General features: G+C 44.1%; 1 protein-coding gene across 3 annotated transcripts in view; it reads left to right on the top strand.

The window, feature by feature from the left end:
• The window catches only part of GAS7 (growth arrest specific 7), a 125,705-nt gene that overhangs the window by 40,105 nt on the left and 62,932 nt on the right, over positions 1–22,668 (top strand). For 2 of the 3 annotated variants that reach the window (XM_053376080.1, XM_053376082.1), the window contains exon 2: positions 20,531–20,651. In XM_053376080.1, the coding sequence (XP_053232055.1) occupies positions 20,531–20,651 (121 nt within the window). Of the gene's footprint in view, positions 1–13,642; positions 13,743–20,530; positions 20,652–22,668 lie in introns of those variants that run through there. The other variant, XM_053376081.1, reaches the window with a different exon arrangement.

Here is a 22,668-nt window from a genome sequence, read left to right as displayed (position 1 = left end):
GGCTAAATAAATTGGGTGGGGTTTTGTTTTGTTTTTACTATCTTTTAATTTTGAAATTCTGGTTTAAAATTTAAAATACAAGGGTATAAAGGCCTAGATACACAATATCTTAAGCTGAATCATGAACAACTATCAAACAGCTGCTGTCACATAGAAAAAAAGAGAAACATGGGGGCGGGTCGTAGGGGGTGACGACCTTCTGAGGTTAGCTGTACAGTGCTTTAAATATTTATTCAGAATTAGTCTCACTTAGTTCAGTCAAGTAGGTGGGTATGGGATTACAGCCAGGCTGAGCAATGGATTCTTGGCCACACATAACATGCTCTTTGCTAGTATGTACTCCCTCCCCCCCTCCGAGCTTTCTGTGGTTGTAGGTGCTGTCTAGCTGGCTGGTCTCCCTCTGGACCTGGCAGAGGGGCATTTAATCTACTTCCAATAGCCGCTCAGCCAGCCTTTGGCTGACTTCAGGGTGGCTGCCTTTAGCATTGTGTTATTTATTTATTTGTTGAATTTACAACCTGCTCTTCCTCCCAAAAGAGCCTAGGGCAGCATAATACTTTATACAGTAACAGCACAGTTCTCTATATGTGCACTCAGTAGTAAGTCCCACTTGTTTAGGGCTTACTCCCATGTGAAGACTTAGTCATGAATTGTCTTCATTGCCGTGGGCTTCTTCCCAGGCACTTCAGCAGAAGCATGAGAGTATACCATGCCAGGATACTCTACTGAGCCCATGTAGGTGATCTTGCACTATTTTATGCCTTCCAATTACCTGAGCTCTGCAGTGCATTCAGTTGCAAATTATAAATTCTTATGAGTTAATATTATGAGCTGCTCCGATAGTCTTCAGACTGACAGAAGCAGAGAAAAATACTAGTAATAAATAAATATGACTCTACCAACTGAGCAGCAGAGATACTAACATTCCATTTTGTAGAGGCACCATATTTTTCCCTAGTAACCGTCAGCTTGTGCCTCTGAAAAATCCTAGACGTAGCTGCATTCTGTGTATGGTTACTCAGAAGTAAATAAGAGTGCATAGGATCAGTGACATTGGGCAGAAGATTTGCCAAGATGGGATATCTTTTCCAGTGCTTTATTGTTCCATGGAAAATTTTCTGTTTCATAAGTTCGTTAGTAACAAATGATTGAATGCCCTTTGCAAATACAAAATTAGGCAAGCTTGGCAGTTTCGAACGTGCAATTAATGTTTTTCTGCCAGTTCTCCCAAGCATTGCCTTTAATTATTTACAAGTACTACAAAAACATTTTGACATAGTATAACATTCAAATCATATTAAGCTTGCTTTAATTTCCCCCGCCAAATATTCCAGGTGTACTGGGACAAAATGTTAACATGGGGTACTTTTAAAGCTTTGTTTACAAATCACCAGTAAAAGAAACATACTAAATTACATCACACTTTCTAGCGCATCTGGAGATTTTCCAATGCAATTCACATTAGCCTAATTTGTATAGGATCACCACCACCACCCCGGGCAAAAAAACTCAGATTGCTGCATAGGATTGCAGGCTCTTCAACCTTCAAGGTTGCTTAATGATATCCTTGTGTATATACAGAAGGAGCCAAGCAGAAATTTGTCTCTTGTCCCTAAGCAGTTATCATTCTGCAGTTCATGTGAGCTGTATTATGCTCCTAGCTTGTATAACCATCATATTCAGATGCAAACCAAAATGTTTTTATGTGTTAAAAGAATCCACCAATAATGCAATTTCTTCAGGAAATACATGAGTTCCATAATGGGAAACTTAATTTAAAGCTGTTATCTAAATTAGCCTTCGTGTGTGATTTTAAATCTGGAATTTAAAATCAATCCACAGGGAAATATCAAAGAAATGAAATAAGGCTTTTAATATTTCTAGGAGGTGCCCTCAGAAATTTATTCAGCCGATACAGTAGTTTTGGTACCTGTTAGCTGGGCAGTGTTGTTAACCTTGTTAAAAAATGGAAGGCTGGTGGCATATCTAGGAGTTCTTTTTTTAGTACAGCTGTTGATTCCCACTTCAATATGGTACAATATGTCCTTTCTTCTGGCAGCTCAAGTGGAGCAGACAACAGCAAAGGTTGCTAGGTTCTTAGCTGGGGCAATCAGAATAAGGTCCATTATCTGACTGTTGACTCAGGACCCCAAACTGTGCTTTTAAATTTAATTTTCACTTTCTTCTGTGTACAGTGGTACCTCGGGTTACAGACACTTCGGGTTATAGACGCTTCAGGTTACAGACTCCGCTAACCCAGAAATAGTACCTCGGGTTAAGAACTTTGCTTCAGGATGAGAACAGAAATTCCGTGGTGGTGGTGCGGCGGCAGTGGGAGGCCCCATTAGCTAAAGTGGTACCTCAGGTTAAGAACAGTTTCAGGTTAAGAATAGACCTCCAGAATGAATTAAGTTCTTAACCCGAGGTACCACTGTATATTGTAATGTTCTCTTGTTGCTATGGTCATTGGCTGAGGCAAATAAAGTTTCTGTTCTATTCTATGATACAAAAAGAAGTACCGGTAACATCCATTAGCACACCTCTGCCTTATGGGTCAGTAGCTGCAACATTAGAGTGAAGGGTGAAGTGTAACATGGAGTTTAAAGTATTATTTTTCTCTACCAAATCAATGGACAGATGTAAGTAAGGCAGTGACTAGAAACTACTTTTGACACGGTTTGTTCACAATGATTCCTATCATTGCTGCACCTCTTCAAATTACTTACCAGGGGCAGTTTCCAGAGGGGCAGTCTGTTACAGCAAAAACAACAGAGTCTTAAGATGGAGCAAATTTATTATGCCATACACTTTTTGCCAACTGCAGTCCACTTCACCAGAGGTATAACGTATCATCCTAAATTCTAGAGGCCCTGACTGAGGCCAGTAGATTTGTGTCATCTTACAGGGTTTGCTGATTGGAAGGTTGGCGGTTCGAATCCCTGCAACGGGGTGAGCTCCTGTTGCTCGGTCCCTGCTCCTGCCAACCTAGCAGTTTGAAAGCATGTCAAAGTGCAAGTACCGGTAGATAAATAGGTACCGCTCCAGTAGGAAGGTAAATGGTGTTTCTGTGCGCTTCTCTGGTTTCGCCTGAAATGGCTTAGTCATGCTGGCCACATGATCTGGAAAAACTGTCTGCGGACAAACATCGGCTTCCTCGGCCAGTAAAGCGAGATGAGCGCCGCAACCCCAGAGTCGTTCACGACTGGACTTAACTGTCAGGGGTCCTTTACCTTTTTTATTATATGTCATGAGTGATTAGGGAATTGGGTGATTATAGCATGGCTGCAACTCACGATGTCTAGCCAACTTGGATGCAACACCCATTTACTTGAGGGGCCAAGATCTTCATGAAACCAATGCCCGTACCCAGTGTGAATTGGACTTACCTGGACGCCGCACCCCTCCCCCACTCCAGGCACCAGTAAGTAGTTCAGTGTGAGCAGGACAAGGGTGTGCTTCGCATTCTTGATTTGCATACTTTAGCCTGTTTTGTGCTAGAAAGGAAAGCATGCAGTAGGTGTAGACATCTTTGGGCCATGACTTCATCGAAGGCACTCTGAAGCTTAGAAGCCTGGGGCTTGAATCCCATTTTTCTTGCAACTCCCACTTCCCAAATTATGGGGAGTTTCAATTTATGTGCAACTATGTTGCAGGGACAAGAAGTATGGGAAAATGTAAAAAAATGAGACTACTCACTTTTTTTAGTTGCATTAGGCAATGTTAGTTACTTAAAACAACAACATGAGGAAACTTCCTCTTAATTATGTGTTGTGCCTGCCCTTTTTGTTTCAAAGGAACCAAAGGTTCAGTCACTCTCCCAGACTCCTTCAGCTTCACTATTATGGTTTTTTGGCAGCTGTATCGTATATATTGATCTCCCAGGAATCCTTTTTGACATTTGAGGGGTAATCACATTAAAATTTTCTCACCAAGATCTAAAAATAGCTCTTTTAGTTTCTGAACTCTTGCTGACTCCTGTGAATTTTCTGCTGCGGCTTTTTTCTTTTCTTTTCTTTTTTGGTTGCAAACTTCGCCATTGCATTTATGGAAGCTAAACTGAAGCCAAAAATCACTGAACATGACAGGGCTTCCACTTTGCCTTTCCCACCTGTCAGGGCTGTTGACACACTTGGGATTTGTGCTCATGATCAGTTGCCTTCCAATAATAAACCGTGAATGGGCTTCATCCTGTCATTTTGTTTATACACCCAAGGATCAAATCAAATGCTAAAGTAAATTGAAAGAAAATCATGAACCCCTGTGAAAATCTGGAAACAATCTTTGCTTGTTTCTTAGAAATAGTAATCATGTAAAGGAGAGTTGTTAACCCCGGCAGTTTGGGGTAGCTATGGAATTCCCATATGGAATTCAGTTTCACAAAAGTCTCGCAAAAGGCAGCACTTCTAGACAGTGTAATCCTGTGCATGTTTACTCAGAAGTAAGTCCACAACTCACTCACTAATAAAGTAGGTTTAGGATGGTAACCTGAAGCTCATTGTTCACGTAGACTGGGATGTTTGCAATGGGGTTAAATAGATAAGAGTTGTCATATTATTTGGAATCCTCTCCATATTGGGGCCACAATTGTGTATGAATTGGGGAGGGGAAATTCTGACTTCCTCTTACAGCAGCATTATAAACTGAAAGTAGGCTGTTGTGTTTCTTAACGATTCTTCCTCTGGTCCAGCTCACAGCAGTGAATCCCATTGTGTATTAGTTGTCGCACTCAAAATTCATCCAGGACAGACATCTAGTTTGTCTCATCTAGTCACCACAATTTTAAACAAGTGGTGCCTTCCCTGTTGACTTTTTGTGCCATACACATGTCTGTTCAGTTGAAGCTGAAGCCTTAAAGAAACAAGCTTGTATGTAGAACTCTATTCTAGACACTGTTTTACCTTATAGCAGGAGTGGAGCTCCTCCAGCCCACAGGGCAATTTTGACTCATGAGGCCATTTTCCCCAAACCATGGCCACCTACCCATCAGCTTATGTCACAGGTGACATCAGCTGATGGGTGGAAGGACAGGTTTGAATCCTGCATTGGCAGCCAAGGTAGCAGGATTTAATCCTTCCTTGTTGGCTGAGTGGGAATTAAACGCCTGTGCAAAAGCTCTCTTTGAAGTAGCTTGCTTGTGCATTTGCAGGGGCTTTGAGAAGCCCTGTGTTCGTGTTTGAGCCTCCAGCGTGGGGGCTGCCTTAAAGCCTTGGGCAAGCCTGCTCCCTCCTTCTTTAAGTTACTGATCTCAGAAAATTAAGGAGGAAGTGTGGGGAGACTTGGAAAAGATTGGGGGGGGGGGCTTAAAAGGGGAGACTGGCAAAGTACAAGGAATTTTGAAAGCTGTCGTTTGCCTCATTGCTTTAGTCATCTGGAGCCATTGGCTTGCATGAACCTCTAGTTTCCTCCGCTTTCTGCTTCTGGCACTTTTGAATCTTGATTATTAGCTCTGCCATGGGCCATTAGGCTGTGCTGCTTGCTTGACTCTGCCCTCCAAACCCACCCGCTCATGCACAGAAGTGTCACTGCATTTCCTCTGTAAAATATTGGAAGGTAGGCAGCTGCCTCTTAAACCTAGCATGTTTTAAAGTGATGGATAATTCCTTCTCCATATTCTCTTCTCCCCCAACACCCACCCCAATTTACTTTCTCTTGCAAGCGAGCAAATAGAAAACAGCTCAGCTTTTTCTTCTCCACTCCACTTCCCCAGTGGCACAGTCAAATGAGGGAAGCAGTTGGCAATCTTCTTAGGCAGACCAAGGAAGGAGAGAGGGTGGGAGGGAGGGAGGAGGAAGACGGAAGACCCTTCCTTTAATAAGGGCTACTACAGGGTGAGAAAGAGAGCAGTTGCACAGCAAAGCACTGCTGGCTGGGGCAGAGAGAACCAGGCCCTCTGCAGCCATTCAGATTCCATTTGTGCTCTTGCTTGAGGCTTGTCGGCGACACTAGGAGAAGCTACTGTGCTGCTGACCTCGTTCTCACGAACAGTAGATGTGGAAGTAAGCTTGAGTCTGGAGTGCAGGTGGGTGCTAAAATGTTTCTTTGGACAGAACTGCAAGCATGCTAAGTAAGGGGTAGCCTAGGTTACTGAATCCTTCCCACCTTTCGATCTCTACCTACCATCTGAAAAGTTATAGGCCTGCAATAGATATATTGTGCTTATCAGGCTTATCTCTCAAAAGAGGCAGCCCTGAATTGATCACCTGTCTTTATTGTGCAAACAAACACCCTTTCTGTGCTTCCAAGCCACTTTTAGGGTTTCATATGGATTTTTGATGCGCATAAAACCAAATTTGTGTATGCACTGTTACACAACTGAGAGATCCTTAAAATAAAATAAAATGTGGGGGTGAAGTCTTGCATATGAAATGTCTTTGCATATTGCTGGATGAAATGTATATAAAAACCAGGCTCCTCCAAGCATACAGTGCTTTAGAGGCAAATGCTGTTTCACAGAAAGTGGACTCTCGAGACTCACCTCTGCATCTGGTTCTTTTCTCTGGAGGGCCGGTTGTATCAAAGTTTAATCTTATGCAACTCTTTCCTGTTGGGCTTCCCAGTTCTGTTTAGATACACAGACAACTTTGAACCGGAGTGGAGAATCTGAAATTCCAAGCAACACCAATAACTTGACTCTTAACTTCCTATTCATACTCATCCATCTTTGTGTCCTGTCCTAATCTGTGGAAGGGAGACATAGGTTGGGTTCACCTTTGCCTCTAGTGAGGCTGGATGTAGATTTGGTGATGCCTGACTCTTCCCTGTTACTGCAGCCTCAGGGCTTTAGTCAGGCATAAGGGCCACATTCTTTAAAGGGCAGTCTGTTGGGGGCCACATACTGGGCCACTCTATTTTCTCTCTTTTGGCTATCTGTCTTCTCTTTTACTGCTATGTTCTCTCTCTCTTTCCCTACGCAGCAGGCTGTGTGTTGAGGGACAGGTTGCTCTTGTCAGGAGTCTTATTCCTTGCAGAGGACTTTGCCCTCCCCCTCTTTCTAGCCCTCCACGACTTCCCTCTCCTCTCCCTAAGGGGTCTCTGCTCCTGTGCGCACTAGCACTGCATACAAATTGTAGCTTTGAAGCACATTCAAAACACATTCTTCCCCTCAAAGAATTCTGGGCGCTGTTGTTTGGCCTTCACAGCATTACAATTCATAGCAACCCTTAACAAACTGCAGCGCCCAGAGTTCTTTGAGGGAAGGGAATGTGTTTTGAGTGTGCTTTAAAGGTGGGCACAGCCTAAATTGGGCTGAGGGCCACAGGTTGCCCACCTCTAGCTTAAGCAGATCAATAACGCCCCAGCTGTACCTTATCATTGGTAGAATATGTCCACACATCTTCCACAGCAATGTGTGGGACTCTCAGTAGAGGAACTGTACAGCTGCTTGCCATTCCTTAACCACTTTCACTCTGTGTGCCAAAACCTGAGGGAAAATAGCCCGCAGACAATGGGTTGCAAGCAAGCACTCTTACACTTTATCTGCAAAATAGGGGGTGCTTCCACGCACAACAGAGCACTGTGCTGCAGTGAGAGCCAGCGTGGTGTAGTGGTTAAGAGCGGTAGTCTCGTAATCTGGGGAACCGGGTTCGCGTCTCCGCTCCTCCACATGCAGCTGCTGGGTGACCTTGGGCTAGTCACACTTCTCTGAAGTCTCTCAGCCCCACTCACCTCACAGAGTGTTTGTTGTGGGGGAGGAAGGGAAAGGAAATTGTTAGCCGCTTTGAGACTCCTTCGGGTAGTGATAAAGTGGGATATCAAATCCAAACTCTTCTTCTTCTTCTTCTTTGCGCTGCATAGGCTGCTGGCCTGGTGGCATCTGCTGCAACTAACTCGTACAAGAGAGGGTTGGCCCTGCCATGCAGCAATGTGAAGTAGTTGGCCTTGTGTTGATGTTTTGCACCGGCACTGGCAAGAAACGAAAAGTTATCACTCAAAGAAATGAAAATCTGGAAAAGTCCTGAGGAGAGGCCGCAGGTAAAGAAAACTTGAAGTGGAACAAAGCCCTTTTGGTCTCCAGGGACTTGGAGGGCCTTTGAAAGCTCTGGCATTTGGGCTTGCGATCGAGTGTGTTTGTTATAAATGCAGGCTTAGTTTAGCATCCATTCAGTTACTGAAGAGGACCATATAGAAAGCCATGTGCATCTAACTGCAGGTCTCCAGACCCAGGTTAAGTTGATCAACCCCGGCTTATGAAGCCTGGATGTGCCCCCTGTTGGGTGATGCTGTGGACTCCCTGAGCGTGTGACGCAAGTCTTAGAGCTCTCACTTTGCAGCTGCCCTGGTCTCTCTGCCTTGTGACTCTGACAGTCCAAGAACTGCTGAAAATCAACCAACAACGAGCCTATTCTCCAGAGCTCAAGAGGGCAACAAAGCCCTTTAGAGGTGTCCTGCTAACGCCATAGAGTGTGTTTGTGGCGAGAGTGGTATGTGCAGTCTGGGCTTGGTACATCTCTCATTCATTTGGGCAAGTGACTCTTGAAAGGGTCATCAGGGGCTAAGCTGCGCCATCATGTTTGCTCCTCTTGGGTTCTCTCCAACTGTTCAGCTGCTGAATGCCACCCAGTCATAAACACTGCAGCAATGCCAGGCTTCTGTTTCTGTTGCTTGTCTTCAACATTGGCAAAACAAGCAATATTCATCCCAGGTTGGGTCCGCTCTCTGGAGCTGAGATTCCTAACAGGGTCATTTTGTTCAACTGTGAATTTTTCTACCAACTGAAAAGAATCTTGATTTGAGTAATCGTAGATAGAAGTTGTTGGTTGCTATAACAACACGAGCATATCTATTTGGGTGCTCACATGATCCCTGTTCCAGTTTCTAAATATAAGCCCAATCTCACACGGTATATCTGATGCCATGGAAACCAAATGTTCTGTAAAGATGCAAGGAAGAACCAAAATTTCAGCAACATGAACATTTGAGGGTGATTGATTGGGGGGGAGGGGAGAGCTGGTCATTGCCACAGTCATAAACTGCATGGTACATACAGGACTGCCCATGGTTTGGGCATTCATGTTGCATGAGCACACTTTTCACGATGGTCTTGTGTAATTTCCAAGTGTTAATCTTTTCTCCTGACCTGACCAGTATGCTATTTTATATGGAATCAAATAATTCTGGATTTATGTGCTTCAGGGATGGGAAACCTGTTTCCTCCTAGACATTTCAGACTCTCATCAGCCGCAACCAGCATAGCCATTGGGATATGATGGGAGTCTAACAGTTTCTGGAGGGGCCACAGGTTCTCCAGGACTATGCTGGCAGCAGCTCTCCAAGTGCAAAAGGCCTTTCTTTTGCAGTCCTGGTCCCTGAGGCCCTTTCTTCAAGGGGGATGCTGGGAACTGAAGTTTGGATCTTCTACATACAGAGCACATGTTCTCTCTCTGTCCTGTGGTCCTGCTCAGCCCATTCAAGCACTTGGAATTATAGGCTGCAAAGGAACTAGGTCATTTAGTGCAGCTGTTTGACCTGTTTCCATTTTTCAACATCTCTTAGCAGCACAGCCTGTGTCAGCTACATTGAACCGTGCCAAAGAGAGGGAGTTAAATGGAACCAGCTTTATCATGCTAGAATTCTCTGGAAGACAGTAACAAGTTATACGTAATAAAAAATGTACTCAAGGTTTGCAGTCATTGTTTTGCTGGTAAATTGCAGCTAACACAGCCACGCACGATTTTGAAAGGTGTTACATTTGTCTGTGACCTTTTTTGTAACACTGTTTACGTTCCTTAAAAAAAAATTGCCTGTTACAATGACTCATATTTTGCTTTTACTGTGCTGCTGTTATTGTATATACAGTAATACCTCCGCGAACGTCCACCTTGTCTAGTATCCATTCCAGAGAACGTCCACAGCAAACCCAGAAGTACAGACATGCACATAAGCGCTAAATCGTGCTTCGCACGTGCGCATAAGTGCAAACCGCTCCACACGCAGATGCGGCGCTTTGCCCTGCGTCCTTTTCAGCTAGGGGCTGGGGCTCCGGAACGGATCCTGGCCTCAAAACAAGGTACGACTGTACCAGCCAGAGATCTGTCTGCATCAGAGGTAGCCAACCATCAGAAGTTACCTGCAATCATTTTATTTTTATTTATTTATTAAACATGTGCCCCTCCCTTCCTCCCAAAGGAGCCCAGGATGGTAAACATCAAAATATTGAAATTTAAAAATTTGTGCAATTTAAAATAAAATAAGCATATCTGTTTTGAAAAGTTTTAATCTAAAAACATTTAATTTCAAGGTTGCCGTGGTTAGTATCTATTAGCAGTCCAATGCCTGGGTAAATATGAATGTATTAAAATGTCTCCTGAAAATGCCTTCTGTGCTGATTGTAAGGCCTGGGATGGTTGATCCTTGACATACTTCAGGGGCTATGGACCCAAGCCATTTAAGGTGTTGTGCTACTAGCACTAACACATTGAACTGGGCTCACTGACAGCGAGTTCAAAGCTGTCAGGACCAGTGACACATTATCCAGCCAGGTTGTCCTGCTTTCCAACCTAGCAGCCACCTTTTGCAACTTCAAGGGCAGCCCCATGTAGTCTAAGAGGGAGGTCTCCAGAGCATGGGCAACTGAGGCCAGGCTCAGTCCTTCCCCTCAGTCTTAGTAATTAGTTCTAAATTTGCAACATGCACACACAAATTGGCATATGAAAAGATGTGCCCTCTTGGGTCTTCTTTCTTTGGTGACGCACTTCCTCTTTCTTCTGCGGTGAGTGAGTGTCCCTCCACCTGTTAGGATCATTTTCACAAGTTATGTAGACCCAGCACTGAGTCAGTGGGGAGCTGCCATCCTATCCTAGCTTTCTGATTAATTTATTTATCTATATCTATCTATCTATCTATCTATCTATCTATCTATCTATCTATCTATCATCTATCTATCTATCATCTATCTATCTATCTATCTATCTATCTATCTATCTATCTATCTATCTATCTATCATCTATCTATCTATTATCTATCTATCTATCTATCTATCTATCATCATCTATCTATCTATATGTATTTATGTGTGTGCACGTGTGTTTGTGTGCACGCACATTCCAAACACCCGTTTTTGTGTTTGCACTTCACATTCTTAGGCGTAGCATATAAACCCTTTAGTTTTACATATTGAGTGCACAAGGAGTGAAAAGGTATTTTCTACTGGCTGTTGTGGCTATTTACAGAAAAGTTCTTCCTTAGGAGAAATTGTCACAGGAGGACTGTCATTCTGTACTTCTAGATTTGTTTGGGTTCTAGCAAAGCTTCAGGATCTGGACTTGCTAGTGAATAGTGCAAACTGTACCCACTTTGCACGAATAACTGAGTCAAGTGCGCAGATGTTTCCTCATCAGGATCCCTCTCTTTCTGGGGGTTTCCTGCAGTTTGTAAACGAGAAGTGGTTTTCTCTGTTGAGTAAGGCTTGAACTTTCGCCATGGACATGCATTCTTTTCAGGATGGGTCAGGAAGTCATGTGCTGCTGTCTTATGTTTCCGCAGGCAGCATAAATCTGCGGCGTCAGCTTGCGCAGCCCTAGGCATCTCCATAGGTTCACAGATGGACCACATTCACAGTTTAGCTCAGCCAAACAGTGGCTGTGTGGAAAGATGTATTATACTTTAATGAGTGTGTGTGTGTGTTTGGGTGTGTCCATGATCCTCACTAAAATGTTAGCTTTGCTAGGAAGAGCTAGAATTCAGTGTTTAAAAACTCTGGGCCAATATAATTCTCATCTATTAGACCAACATAATTAGATCTCCTTAATGTTAATCATTAAAATTACAATTCAGAATGACTCCTTTCTGGATGTCGATTTTGCAGAGGTTAGGAAGGGGAAATCAGATGCTAGGAATGCTGGAAGCAGTTAGGTATAAAGTCATACCTCGGGTTGAATGCGCTTTGGGTTGAGCACATTCGAGTTGCGCTCCGTGGCAACCCGGAAGTAACGGAGTGTGTTACTTCTGGGTTTCGCTGCTTGTGCATGTGCAGACGTTCAAAATGATGTAACGTGCATGCGCAAATGTGCCAAAAAGTGACACGCGCGTGCGCAGACGTGCCATCGCTAGTTACATTTGCTTCTAGATATGAACGGGGCTCCAGAACAGATCCTGTTTGTATCCAGAGGTACCACTGTATAAAAGAAGGTGGGCAGGCACTGAGGTTCACAGAAGCCAAGCTATATATGGTTTATACCATTGAAAGTCCAGTCCAGACTTCACTTGTGTGTGAGACATCAAGCTTTTCCCTGGAAGATCTAAAGGCTCAGACCAGAGTGTAATGGGGAAGGCATTCTTCTGGGTATCCTGGTCCCAAATTGTTTTGGGCTTTATATACCAGCAATAAAAACCATGAACATTGAACCATGAACATTGCTGGGTCACTGACAAAAAACTAATGCAGTTCTTTAAACATAAGGCATGGGTGAGCATCCCTCGGGTCACCACTGAGCACCCTGGCTGATGTGTTCTATACTAGCTGCAGCTTCCGAACTGAGCACAGGGGAAAGCCCACATACAGAGCATTATAGTGGTCTAACTAGGAGGTTGCAAATGTATGGACCGCAGTAGTCAGGCCATTCATTTTTTCTTAGATTTATATCCCACCTGGACAATCCAAGGCAGTGCTTATGTGGTTCCCAGGCCACCCATCCAGGCACTGACCAGAGCTACATAAACCAATCCTGCACCAAATACTCTCCAAACATATTCACATGGAATTGGGGCATTTGTCAGGGCTGAAACAGTCCCTTGCATCCTCCCCTACATTGAACCTGTCCTCTGGTTTTCACCTCCACTCTCTGCAGCAGTTCTTGTGTCACTTTTCCCTGCTAGTGGCCTCCTCACATTGCTGTGATGGTAATACACTGCCAATGCCTCTGCACCATTCACACAGCCAATCAGAGCTGCCTATGTAGTGGCATCACAAAGTCAATTCAGAGTGAATGTGGAAAGCTATGCTCTCTGTTGAGATGCTGGAGGGAGAGCTATGGTGCAAACATTCTTGTTCTCAGTCTTGCCCTGAGAAAATGAAGCATTTGTTTATAGGGTGCTGGGGGTGCAGACGGGGAAAGAAGTGTTCATGGACCCCCCCCCACTCTTTAGTTCCAAACTAATAAGTACAGCTTGTCCTCTATATGCCAGATCCCACGTCCTCACAGTGCCCATTTGGTCATGTGAGTTTATGTTTCACTTTGTAGCCCTGAACGCAAGCCGGGTCAAGCTGTGTACAAAGGGTTGGCTTGATGTAAGTTCAAGGGAAAAGTTCCCCAGAGAGACAGAAATAGGGGACACGGAAGGCTAGAGAGGCGAGGACTGAACCAAGGGAAGCTTGACAAAGCGGTCCTTGTTTGTCCTGTCTGTGTATGAGGAGCTGTTGGTCAGTGGTACAGACCCTCGCTTTGTGCTCCCCCATCACCTACACAGACATTTGAAAGCTGGCAAAGGAAATGACTTTCCAGAAGCTTCACATCTGGAAAGCCTCTAGAATGGGTCCTTTTGATTTCCAAAGAACAAAATTGAGGGAAGGGAAGTGCTGAAGTGTTTTACACACACACACACACACACACACACACACACACACCCCTTGCAGTTCATGCCCTTCCTCGGAGTTTTGACACTGGACACTGGCTGATTACTCACACACAAAGCAGAACAGTCAGTGGGCAATTTCCCCACTTCATCTCGCAGAGGGAGAACAAGTTCGTGACCAGCTCCAGCTTGGGACTTAATTTCTACAAAGGGCTTGGCAAAATCACCTATGGTAAGATGACATTATTTGGAGAGGAGCCAGATGCACTGATAAATGTTGATATTTGCAGATATAAATGTTTTACACCCTACCATTTTGAAGCTTGGCCATAATTATATCTTTGGTCACCTCCATCCTCTTGAGCTTCCCTTTGATGCTGAGCGAGTCTGGGAAGGGCATGGGGAACTTGATGGAGTTCCAAGATTGGTCCTTATGTAACTCTTAGTGGTTTGGCTGAAAGAAACTAGAATGTCTGAAGGGGCAGGATATAGCTAAATTTCTTAACCGTTAAAAAGGCTCGCACATAGAAAAAGAAGGCATCTCTCAGAGCAGCTTTAATGAGTGCCTAACGCTTCATCCATTAAATTGTTACAATGCAGCCAGCCAAGCCCAGAGAGGGTAAGCCCTGGCATTTGAAAAAAGAAAACGAAACCGCGAGGTCTTGCTAAATGAAGGTAAGGGAGAAATCCTGAGAGTCTGTGTGTGGGAGAGTGGATTTCTTTTCTTTTTTTCCATTTTGGGAAAAACACAACCAAATGTTGGGGCGAGTGTATTTATTAACAAGAAGCTGATGATAAAGCAAAAGATCTTCTTGGGCTCCTAGTATGACATTTTGACTGAGAACAGTGAAGAAGGACCGGCTTGTATGTTTTTCTGCAACTGTTATGGCTGCCCAAGTACAGCTAACTGCCACGATTCCATAGACCTTATCTGTATAGGAATAGTAGCAGGGCAGAATATAAATGTTAAAGTAGTCATAATAATAAGTACGTAAGTGTAGCAACACCACCTAATATATTCCCTGCAGTGTTTCACTGTGAGCATGAAAACTAAGTACACTACTGGATATTTACATGCAATAACCTGCACAAGAGCCCACTTCAGGGAAGTAATGGAGGAATTGCATGAAAATCTGCACAGTAGATCTACAGTATAGTAGATCTTCACAAAACAAAAGTGCATGTGGTTTTGGGCACTGGGGTGCCACATCACAGTTCGTCCTTCCTTCCAAACTCACTGTATTCATCTCTGCTTGTGTGAATTCATTGTCTGTAGCAAATTACTGTGGGCAGCACCTGTTGGTATATATATATATTGAAGAGGAAGGTTATGTTTGGGCAGGCTTACACAACAACTTTTTTGTGGGCTACAGAAGCAAACAGAGCATGATTTTTAAGGTGGCATATGTGATTCTCAACCACCCTGTCTAAAAAATAATAATCTGTGATCTCTGCTAGACTGCTTCTAAGAATTAAGCTGCTTTAACAACTGCATGTGAAAATATCGTAGCAAATTTATATTCAGCCATCACAAATCCTTGTAAAATGTTATATTTAAGTTCAGGACAAAAGGTAGAATTCTTTTTCTGAGTTCATTTCAAGCAAAAGCATGGCTATTCCCAAGGGAGATGAATGTATCGGTGACTAAATGTATATTATACAAAGCTTTCAATATACTCAAGGGAACATATGCCTCAGAACAGAGCTGAGGCTTATTTTCAAAGACAGGGTTGAATCTGGATCATTTGTGTAGTAGTTTTTTGGGGGCATGTACAACATGTCCTTCCTACATGCTGAGTACCCACAGCCAGCTTCTGAATATGAGATTAGAAGATACAGGCTTTCTTGCTCAGAAGAATTTTCACATGCAGTTGAGCCCCAAAACACCTTGCTCTAGATTTTTGGAAGTGTAGCTGATAAATGCATCCAAGAGTAACATTCTTAGGAGGAACCACCCAGTGGAGCAGCATTGCCGCATTGCCTCCTTTCCCCCTGGCAACATGTTGGAAAACAAGAATGTTCAACATGACATGATCACTTACATAGTTGAACCTTCAGCTTATGAGATGTTGTTTTGTTGCATATTACTGTGGTAGAGAGAAAGAGGAGAGTACACAGGGTTGCTAAGTAGCATATAGTCCAGGGAGAACCCATGTGGTGCCCTCCAGATGTTGTTGGACTACACTACACTGGTCATGCTGGCTAGGGCTGATGGGTGTTGGAGACCAACAAAATCTGGAGGGCACCAGGTGTAGTTTCTACCTTGATTTCTTGCCATCCCAGCTGTTTGCACATTGCTCACTGGATTCCTCCTGGAGCAGAAATCATTTCCCATGTCAGCTTGGAAGTTGTACACAACTTCAGTAGCAATCTCTGAAACAGAATATTTTCTCTTAGCTGGCTGATGTATAGTTCAGCTATTTGGAACACAGGCACAGCCCCCATATGGTGCTTTTGGGAAATGCATCTTACATATAGATGGAGCTGTGTGCAAGAGAGAGAGACAGACAGACGGACGGAGACAAAGGGAGGGAGGGTGGGTTGGAGGAACTCTCACACACAAGTATTTTGTACAGAAAGCTAGATTGTTCATGGACAGATGTTCACAGATGGGTGCTAACAAAGTACAAAATTGCCATTGCTAAATAAATAGACAAAGATTTATTTTTGGTACTGTAACTCGCCTGTGCTGTAGCTTTTGTAGTGTTGGATTACACAGATTTTACTACTACATGTTGTCTTGCAGCTTTGTCTGCTCAGCTTGTACAAAGTTGGGATCCTGAGATACAGGACCGTGATCTTGTTGCAGTGGGCTCCAGGTCACAGTGAAAATGTTACTGAGAACAGTTCCCGTCAATTATTTCCCCTATCCCCACATGAGAAAGTGGGTTTCCCTGTTGTGCAACCCATGGGTCAACCCTACTGCTCCTGTCTTCTGCTGCCCTTGCTAGTCAGTCCTCTGCCAAGGGAACACAGTCCTGGTCTACCAGTTGCCTCCAGGTGCCCAGATATTAATTAGGTATTTTTCTCATCATTGGCCATGGCAGTCTGTTTAACCTCCAGCTATCCTGCTGTGGAGCCTCAAAGTTCTCACCTTCCTGTTTATAACTGCACCTAGTGGCATTTGCATGTTCAAGATACTTCGCTCATAGAAGAATATACCTCACCTGATGAGTCGTAGCTGGCCAGGTGAACTGACTGCTGAATAGTGCCGTGCACTACAGAGGTAGCGCTGTGCTGAATTTTCGTGAGGGGAGGAGCTGTAGCTTAGTGCAGGGTTTCCCACACTTCGGTCTCCAGCTGTTTTTGGACTACAACTGCCCTCATCCCTAGCTAGCAGGACCAGCGGTCAGAGATGGTGGGAATTGTGGTGCCAAAACAACAGGAGACCCAAGTTTAGGAAACTTGGCTTAGTGGAAGAGGACGCACGTTGTACGCAGAAGGTCCTATGCTGTTGTCTTCTGGTAGGGCTGGGAAAAACTCCTGCCTGGAACCCTGGAGAGCCACTGATAGTCAGAGACAACACTACTGAGCAAGATTGACCAGGACCAGTGGTCTGACTTGGTGATAAGGTGGTTTGATTTTCACTCTCAAAAGTTCTGTGAAGAAAACCTCACCTTCCATTCTTTCATGCATTTGCACTACGCTGACCTCCCCACTGCCCTGCGCCTCCTCCCCTCCCATTCCTGACAAGTATCAGAGACTCAGCTGTCAGGAGGTCAGATAAACGCCACCACCCACCTTGCTATTCACTGTTACTTGTTTCTAAACACACAATTTAGTGACTTGGGCTTACCATATTGCTTAAAGGTCTGTGTGGTGACCCCTAGGACTTCCCTTCAAAATGCCACTGAAGTACAGTGGTACCTTGGGTTATGAATGCTTTGGGTTATGAACTCCACAAACTCGGAAGCAGGTGTCCCGGGTTGCGAACTTTCCCCCGGGATACGAATGCAATTCCTCTTCCGGGGCCGCAGGAGGCCTATGTAGGGAATGTGCGCCTCGGGTTAAGAATGCTTCTGGTTAAGAACGAACTTCCAGAACGAATTAAGTTCGTAACCCGAGGTAGTTCATTATTACATATGTCTGAGGTGGTGTTTGAGTCTAACAACATCTGGAGCTCCACAGATTCCCCATCCCTGCTGTAGATGGGCTGACTCGCTGTAGGGCAGCTTCCAGCATACCTGTGTATTCCAGACTGACTGAATAACAGTAACTTCTGAAGCCTAAAGTTTCAGCCTTTTTTTTTAACCTCTTCCTTTCCCACTTCATCAGTGGAAAGAGTTTTGAAGCTGTCAGCTGGGGGCTCGTTCTTGAAGGGTGACTAGGTATTCAGTACTCCCTGCCCTGCCTCCTAGCTGTTGAGAACTTGAAGCAAGGAGAACAAGCCTCTGGTGTTAGTAAAGTGTAGCCGAGGCGGAGAGGTTCAATCATTGCTGAAAGTCAAAGGCCAGAGCTCAAGTTTATCAGAGTCCCCACTTACTGCAAGGGGAGCCCCAGACAGTGGGATGTAGCCTTGGCAACAGTGAACTATCCAATGGTTTTCTGAATGCCGACATAGGTGTGGAGACCTGAAAAACACCTGGCAATTGTATGGCGGCATTGTGTGCAGGAACAGCGTTGGCTTGTGTGTGCTGCATACTTTTGCAATGTGTAATGCTGTTATGCTACTATGATAATGAGACTTAAGGGCTTTGGTGTTACCTCTTTGCTGTTCCGTCGTTGACCTACTCATTTGGCAGCTTCTTTCCCTGAGGCATATTGTTGGAGCAGGGCTGCATTATGGCGTACGTCACCCCTGACTGGTCAGAGAAGAGCTCGTTCTAAGATTCCCAGCTGTGTGTACATGGCCAAAAGCTATTCATGCACAGCTGCTTGTCATCGTCTTGGAGCCTTGCCCAGGCTTCTCTCTGCTCTGCACCTTGCTGTTTCTAGCCACTGCGATTGCATAAGGAAGTTTATAGGATGGTGAGCTGGAGATCTAATTGGGTTGCCTCCTCCAGCCGGCTCCTACTAAAACGAGGGCGGTGTAATGAGAGTGTCATTCTGATTTGCTCCTTATGACACTCTGTCCCCATGTGACCAGGGCAGAGCATCAAATGTGTAGCTATAAGGCTAGGGTGCGATGGGAACTGTGGGTGTCAGAGACCATTAGCTGAGGCTGTGTGTGTATGTGTACACATCTATATATATGTACACACAGCCTGCTTGAGATAAGTGGTTCTCCTAATTGCAGTGCTTTGCTTTTTTACCATACAAGTTGTTGTTGTTAATATTTGAATTTATATACCTCCCTATACCCAATGGTCTTAGGGCAGTTCCGGGGGTCTCAGGGCTGTTCAGTGGCATAGTGCTATTTTCCCCTGAGTTATGGTATCAGCCTTCCCCAACCTGGTGTCCTCCAGATGTTTTGAATAGCAACTTCCACCATGGCCAATGATGAGGGAAGATGGGAGTTCTAATCCAACAACATCTGGAGGGCACGGATTGGGAAGGATAGTGTAAGTATTTGAGTGTGCCTTCTGTTGGTGGTTTGCTTACTCCTGCTGCAGCTGTTCTCAGTTCTCACTGCCTCCCCTTCCCCTTCCATGCTTCTCTGGCCACCATAAAACTCCCTGGTGGCCATTTGAGAGGCCATGCCTCCAGGATCATTTGCCACAGATTCCAGAGTGTTGGCTGGACCAAGAGGCAAAATGCCGAACTTAATCTCAAGATTTGATAATTTCCCCCAAAGCTTGGAGCTCTAGAATTTAAAATCCTTGTCCTTTATTGCTTCTGAAAGTTTGATTACTGCAAGAAAATTAAAATGGCAAGGTGGAGTCTGGAGTGCTGTTTTGTTTAGGAAGCTTTGGACACACATTTGGTTGATTTGGAGAGGCTTTTTTTAAAAAAAACCCCTTCCAGAAGCCAAAAGGACACCTTACCTATGTCGACAGCCAGTTGTATGTTTATAGGATTGAATACCACCAGCCAAATATACCGTATTTTTCCGTGTATAAGACTAGGGGTTTTTTTAACCAAAAATTTAGATTTAAAATTGGGGCTCATTTTATACATGGGTAGTGCTGAGGGGTGTTTTCTTAATCTGGAGTACCCAAAAATAGGGGGCGTCTTATACATGGAGGCATCTTATACACGGAAAAATACAGTACATTTCACGGGTGATAACGGAATAATGCTGGACAATCATCATAACTGAGGAGCACCATTAGGTTGTGGGGGGAAATTCCATTTGCCATAGTATGCTTTTGCCTTTGCTGATAATTTTCATCATGCTTGTTCTTACAGATGTGTATTACAGTCAAACCTCAGTTGTTGAACATAATCTGTTCCAGAAGCCTGTTTGGCTTCTGAAATGTTCGACAACCGAGTGCGGCTTCTGATTGGTTGCATGAGCTTTCTGCACTCAAATGGAAGCTGCATTGGATGTTCGGCTTCCGAAAAACGTTTGAAAACCGGAACACTTACTTCCGGGTTTGCTGTGTTCAGGAGCCGAAATGTTCCAAAATGGAGGCGTCCGGGAGCTGAGGTTTGACTGTATAGGTGTTCAACTGGTGTACTGGTGGCTTGTTGTGTTTATAATAATGATTTGTATAACAGCATATCTATATAACAGAATAGCTGTCTGTCTATGAGCCTAGTATGGACACACAATCTGCTTATATGATTAATTCTCCTTGGAGACAGTGCTCTGTATTTCTATTTTCCAAAAGTCACATGCAATGATATGTTGGATTGCCAAAGCTACAATACTGGCTCCACAACATTCCACCATCTTCCCTGCCCTTAGGGAATGTCTGTGCTTTACAGAAGATAGTCTGAATACATTTCCCAGGCTGCAGATGGGAAGATAATTGGGGTGTTTGGGTTTTTAGAAGTGTTTGCCTCTCTTATTTCCCATATCTTACCACCAGGAATAATAAAAGATACCTCAGAATTTCATACTGTACCTGTTTTGTCCAATCTTTTTATCATCCTCTGGAAGCAAGTTTTAACAGGCTTTTTCTGTTCTGTCATCAGAAACCTAGGAAGGTCATTCCTCAAGTCGGAGAAGACGCTCAAAATGGCCACCTCCCACCCGGCTGGCAGAGTTATATGTCTCCCCAGGGGCGAAGGTACTACGTGAACACTTTCACCAATGGTAAGCTTCATATATGTGATCCTTTTATGCATAAATGTTTATCTCCTCTGAATTCTCTAAAAACTTAAGGCAGCTAATAATTTTTACTGAATTAAAAAAAAAATAGCTTGATATTTCTCCAGTTTCTCATTCAGATTCCAATCCTGACACATTTCAGGCCTGGGTTTCTAGTATTTCCTCTTCTGCTCTCAAGTGACCACATATTCTTAATTTGGATTCTGCAGAACAAAAAGTTCACTTTTGTTCAAGAAGATAACCCCAGGGGATGGAAGTTCATAAAAGTTCAGGAGGTTTTAAGCAAGCAACCGTCAGCTTGAAATAGCAGTTACTTCTGGGATAGTCAGGACTTGGAGCTGATTTTGATAGATTTTTGTATTCTTGTGGACAGAATGGACATGCTTGCAGTCCCTGGGAACCTTGCCTGGACTGAATAGTGGCACCTTCTCTCCATGCATCTACATTCCTCTGTTCTTTGTAGACATAGGAGCAGTCTGTCCTCTTCCTTGTCCTTCTCCAGCACCACCTCCTCCTCCTTCATTTCCATACTGCCATGTCCACGTCCACCTCCTCCTCCTCCTTCTCAGCCTCCACCCCCATGGTAGATTCATCCACCACTTGGGGGAACAGGCCAAAACTCCAAAGGAGGGTGTGGGTGAATGGACCAGAGCCAGGAATTTAGTGGGATAAGTTTTGGTGATACCTTATCCAAGGTTTTTGGAATAAGCAACTTTGGATTCTGACTTGGCATCCACATTACAAATTAGCAGAATGATAGACAAATGGGCTCGCTTAAATCAAAGGTTTCACTTCACTTGGCCCCCAAACCTGGGCCTTGTTAAGGTATGTCTGTGGGAACTTTGAGTGTTGGTATTTCCTCTGGGACGGTGTCTCAACACTGTGGCAGTGCTCTGTGCAAGTTACTTTGAGTGTGTGTGTTTCATTGTTGTCTTTGGGCATTTATGGGTTGGGAATTCATTCCATCCTCAAAAGGGACAAGACTATGGGCTGGAATAGCCCTAATCACATGGAATTACCAAATAAATAACATTACAGGCCATGGGCCTGAAATACCGTAATCATTAAAAAGTCTGTGGGGCTGTGATGTTTTGTAACCATTGGTGTACTTTTGAAATATGGCCTGCCGCTTTTAAAATAAAGGACATTTGGAAACTTTGACTTCCCCAAGCATCAGCGCAGGAAATCCGTAATGCCTTACGTGTCCATTCAGGGGGTTTTCTTTGTGGTTTAGCTAAATCTTAATCAGACCAGAAGTGACTGACTGACGGGCTGATCCTTTGCTATGGAAATATGCATCAGACAGAAGCAGGATTTAAAACTGTGTTGCAACAGGATGCAAACCCACCTCACCCACCCACCAAACTCTGGTTGGGCTTGTTTGCCACACATTCCATGAAGAATTAATATCACCCAAATAGTGAGAATTTCTGCTTCAAGCTGTGCCCTTAGCAGCTGCTCCCATTTTCCAAATGTGTAGTGCCTGGGATTGCATCCTACAGGGCGGGAGATGACAGCTAAATTAGGCTTTGAATTTTACAGGAGCCCATGGCAAATTATTTATGTTCAAACAATAAAGCTCTCCTTCTAATTGACAGTTCAGCTTGCATTGTAGCATGTCCCCTTCTCCCCAAACTTTCACAACCAACTAATGTAAAGTAGACGCTCTTGTATTACTTGTATTGAGCCACATGGTTTCTGCTTCCTTCTTTTTAGGATCAGATATGTAGCCAAATAATCCATTTGTCTTTTGGTGACACCTCACATTCCACAAGGGCTCTGATCTCTTAGCCTAATGCTTTCTAGGCATTAATGAATTGCAACTTCTGTTCCAGGCTTTTTGTTATTCTTTGTCATCAAACATAGGCGGGCATGGAACCAAAGTTTTGTTTTCGTTTTCGGTAGAAGAGATTTCCTTTTAAGGAACCAAGTTAAATGTTGTGCTGTAATGTATTTATTTGCTATTCTTACACCCGCCCTTCCTCCTGCTGGAGCTAGGTGT

Source organism: Podarcis raffonei, chromosome 2 (genome assembly GCF_027172205.1).
Source record: "Podarcis raffonei isolate rPodRaf1 chromosome 2, rPodRaf1.pri, whole genome shotgun sequence".
Lineage (NCBI taxonomy): Eukaryota > Metazoa > Chordata > Lepidosauria > Squamata > Lacertidae > Podarcis > Podarcis raffonei.
This window is presented reverse-complemented; position numbering and strand designations above follow the sequence as displayed.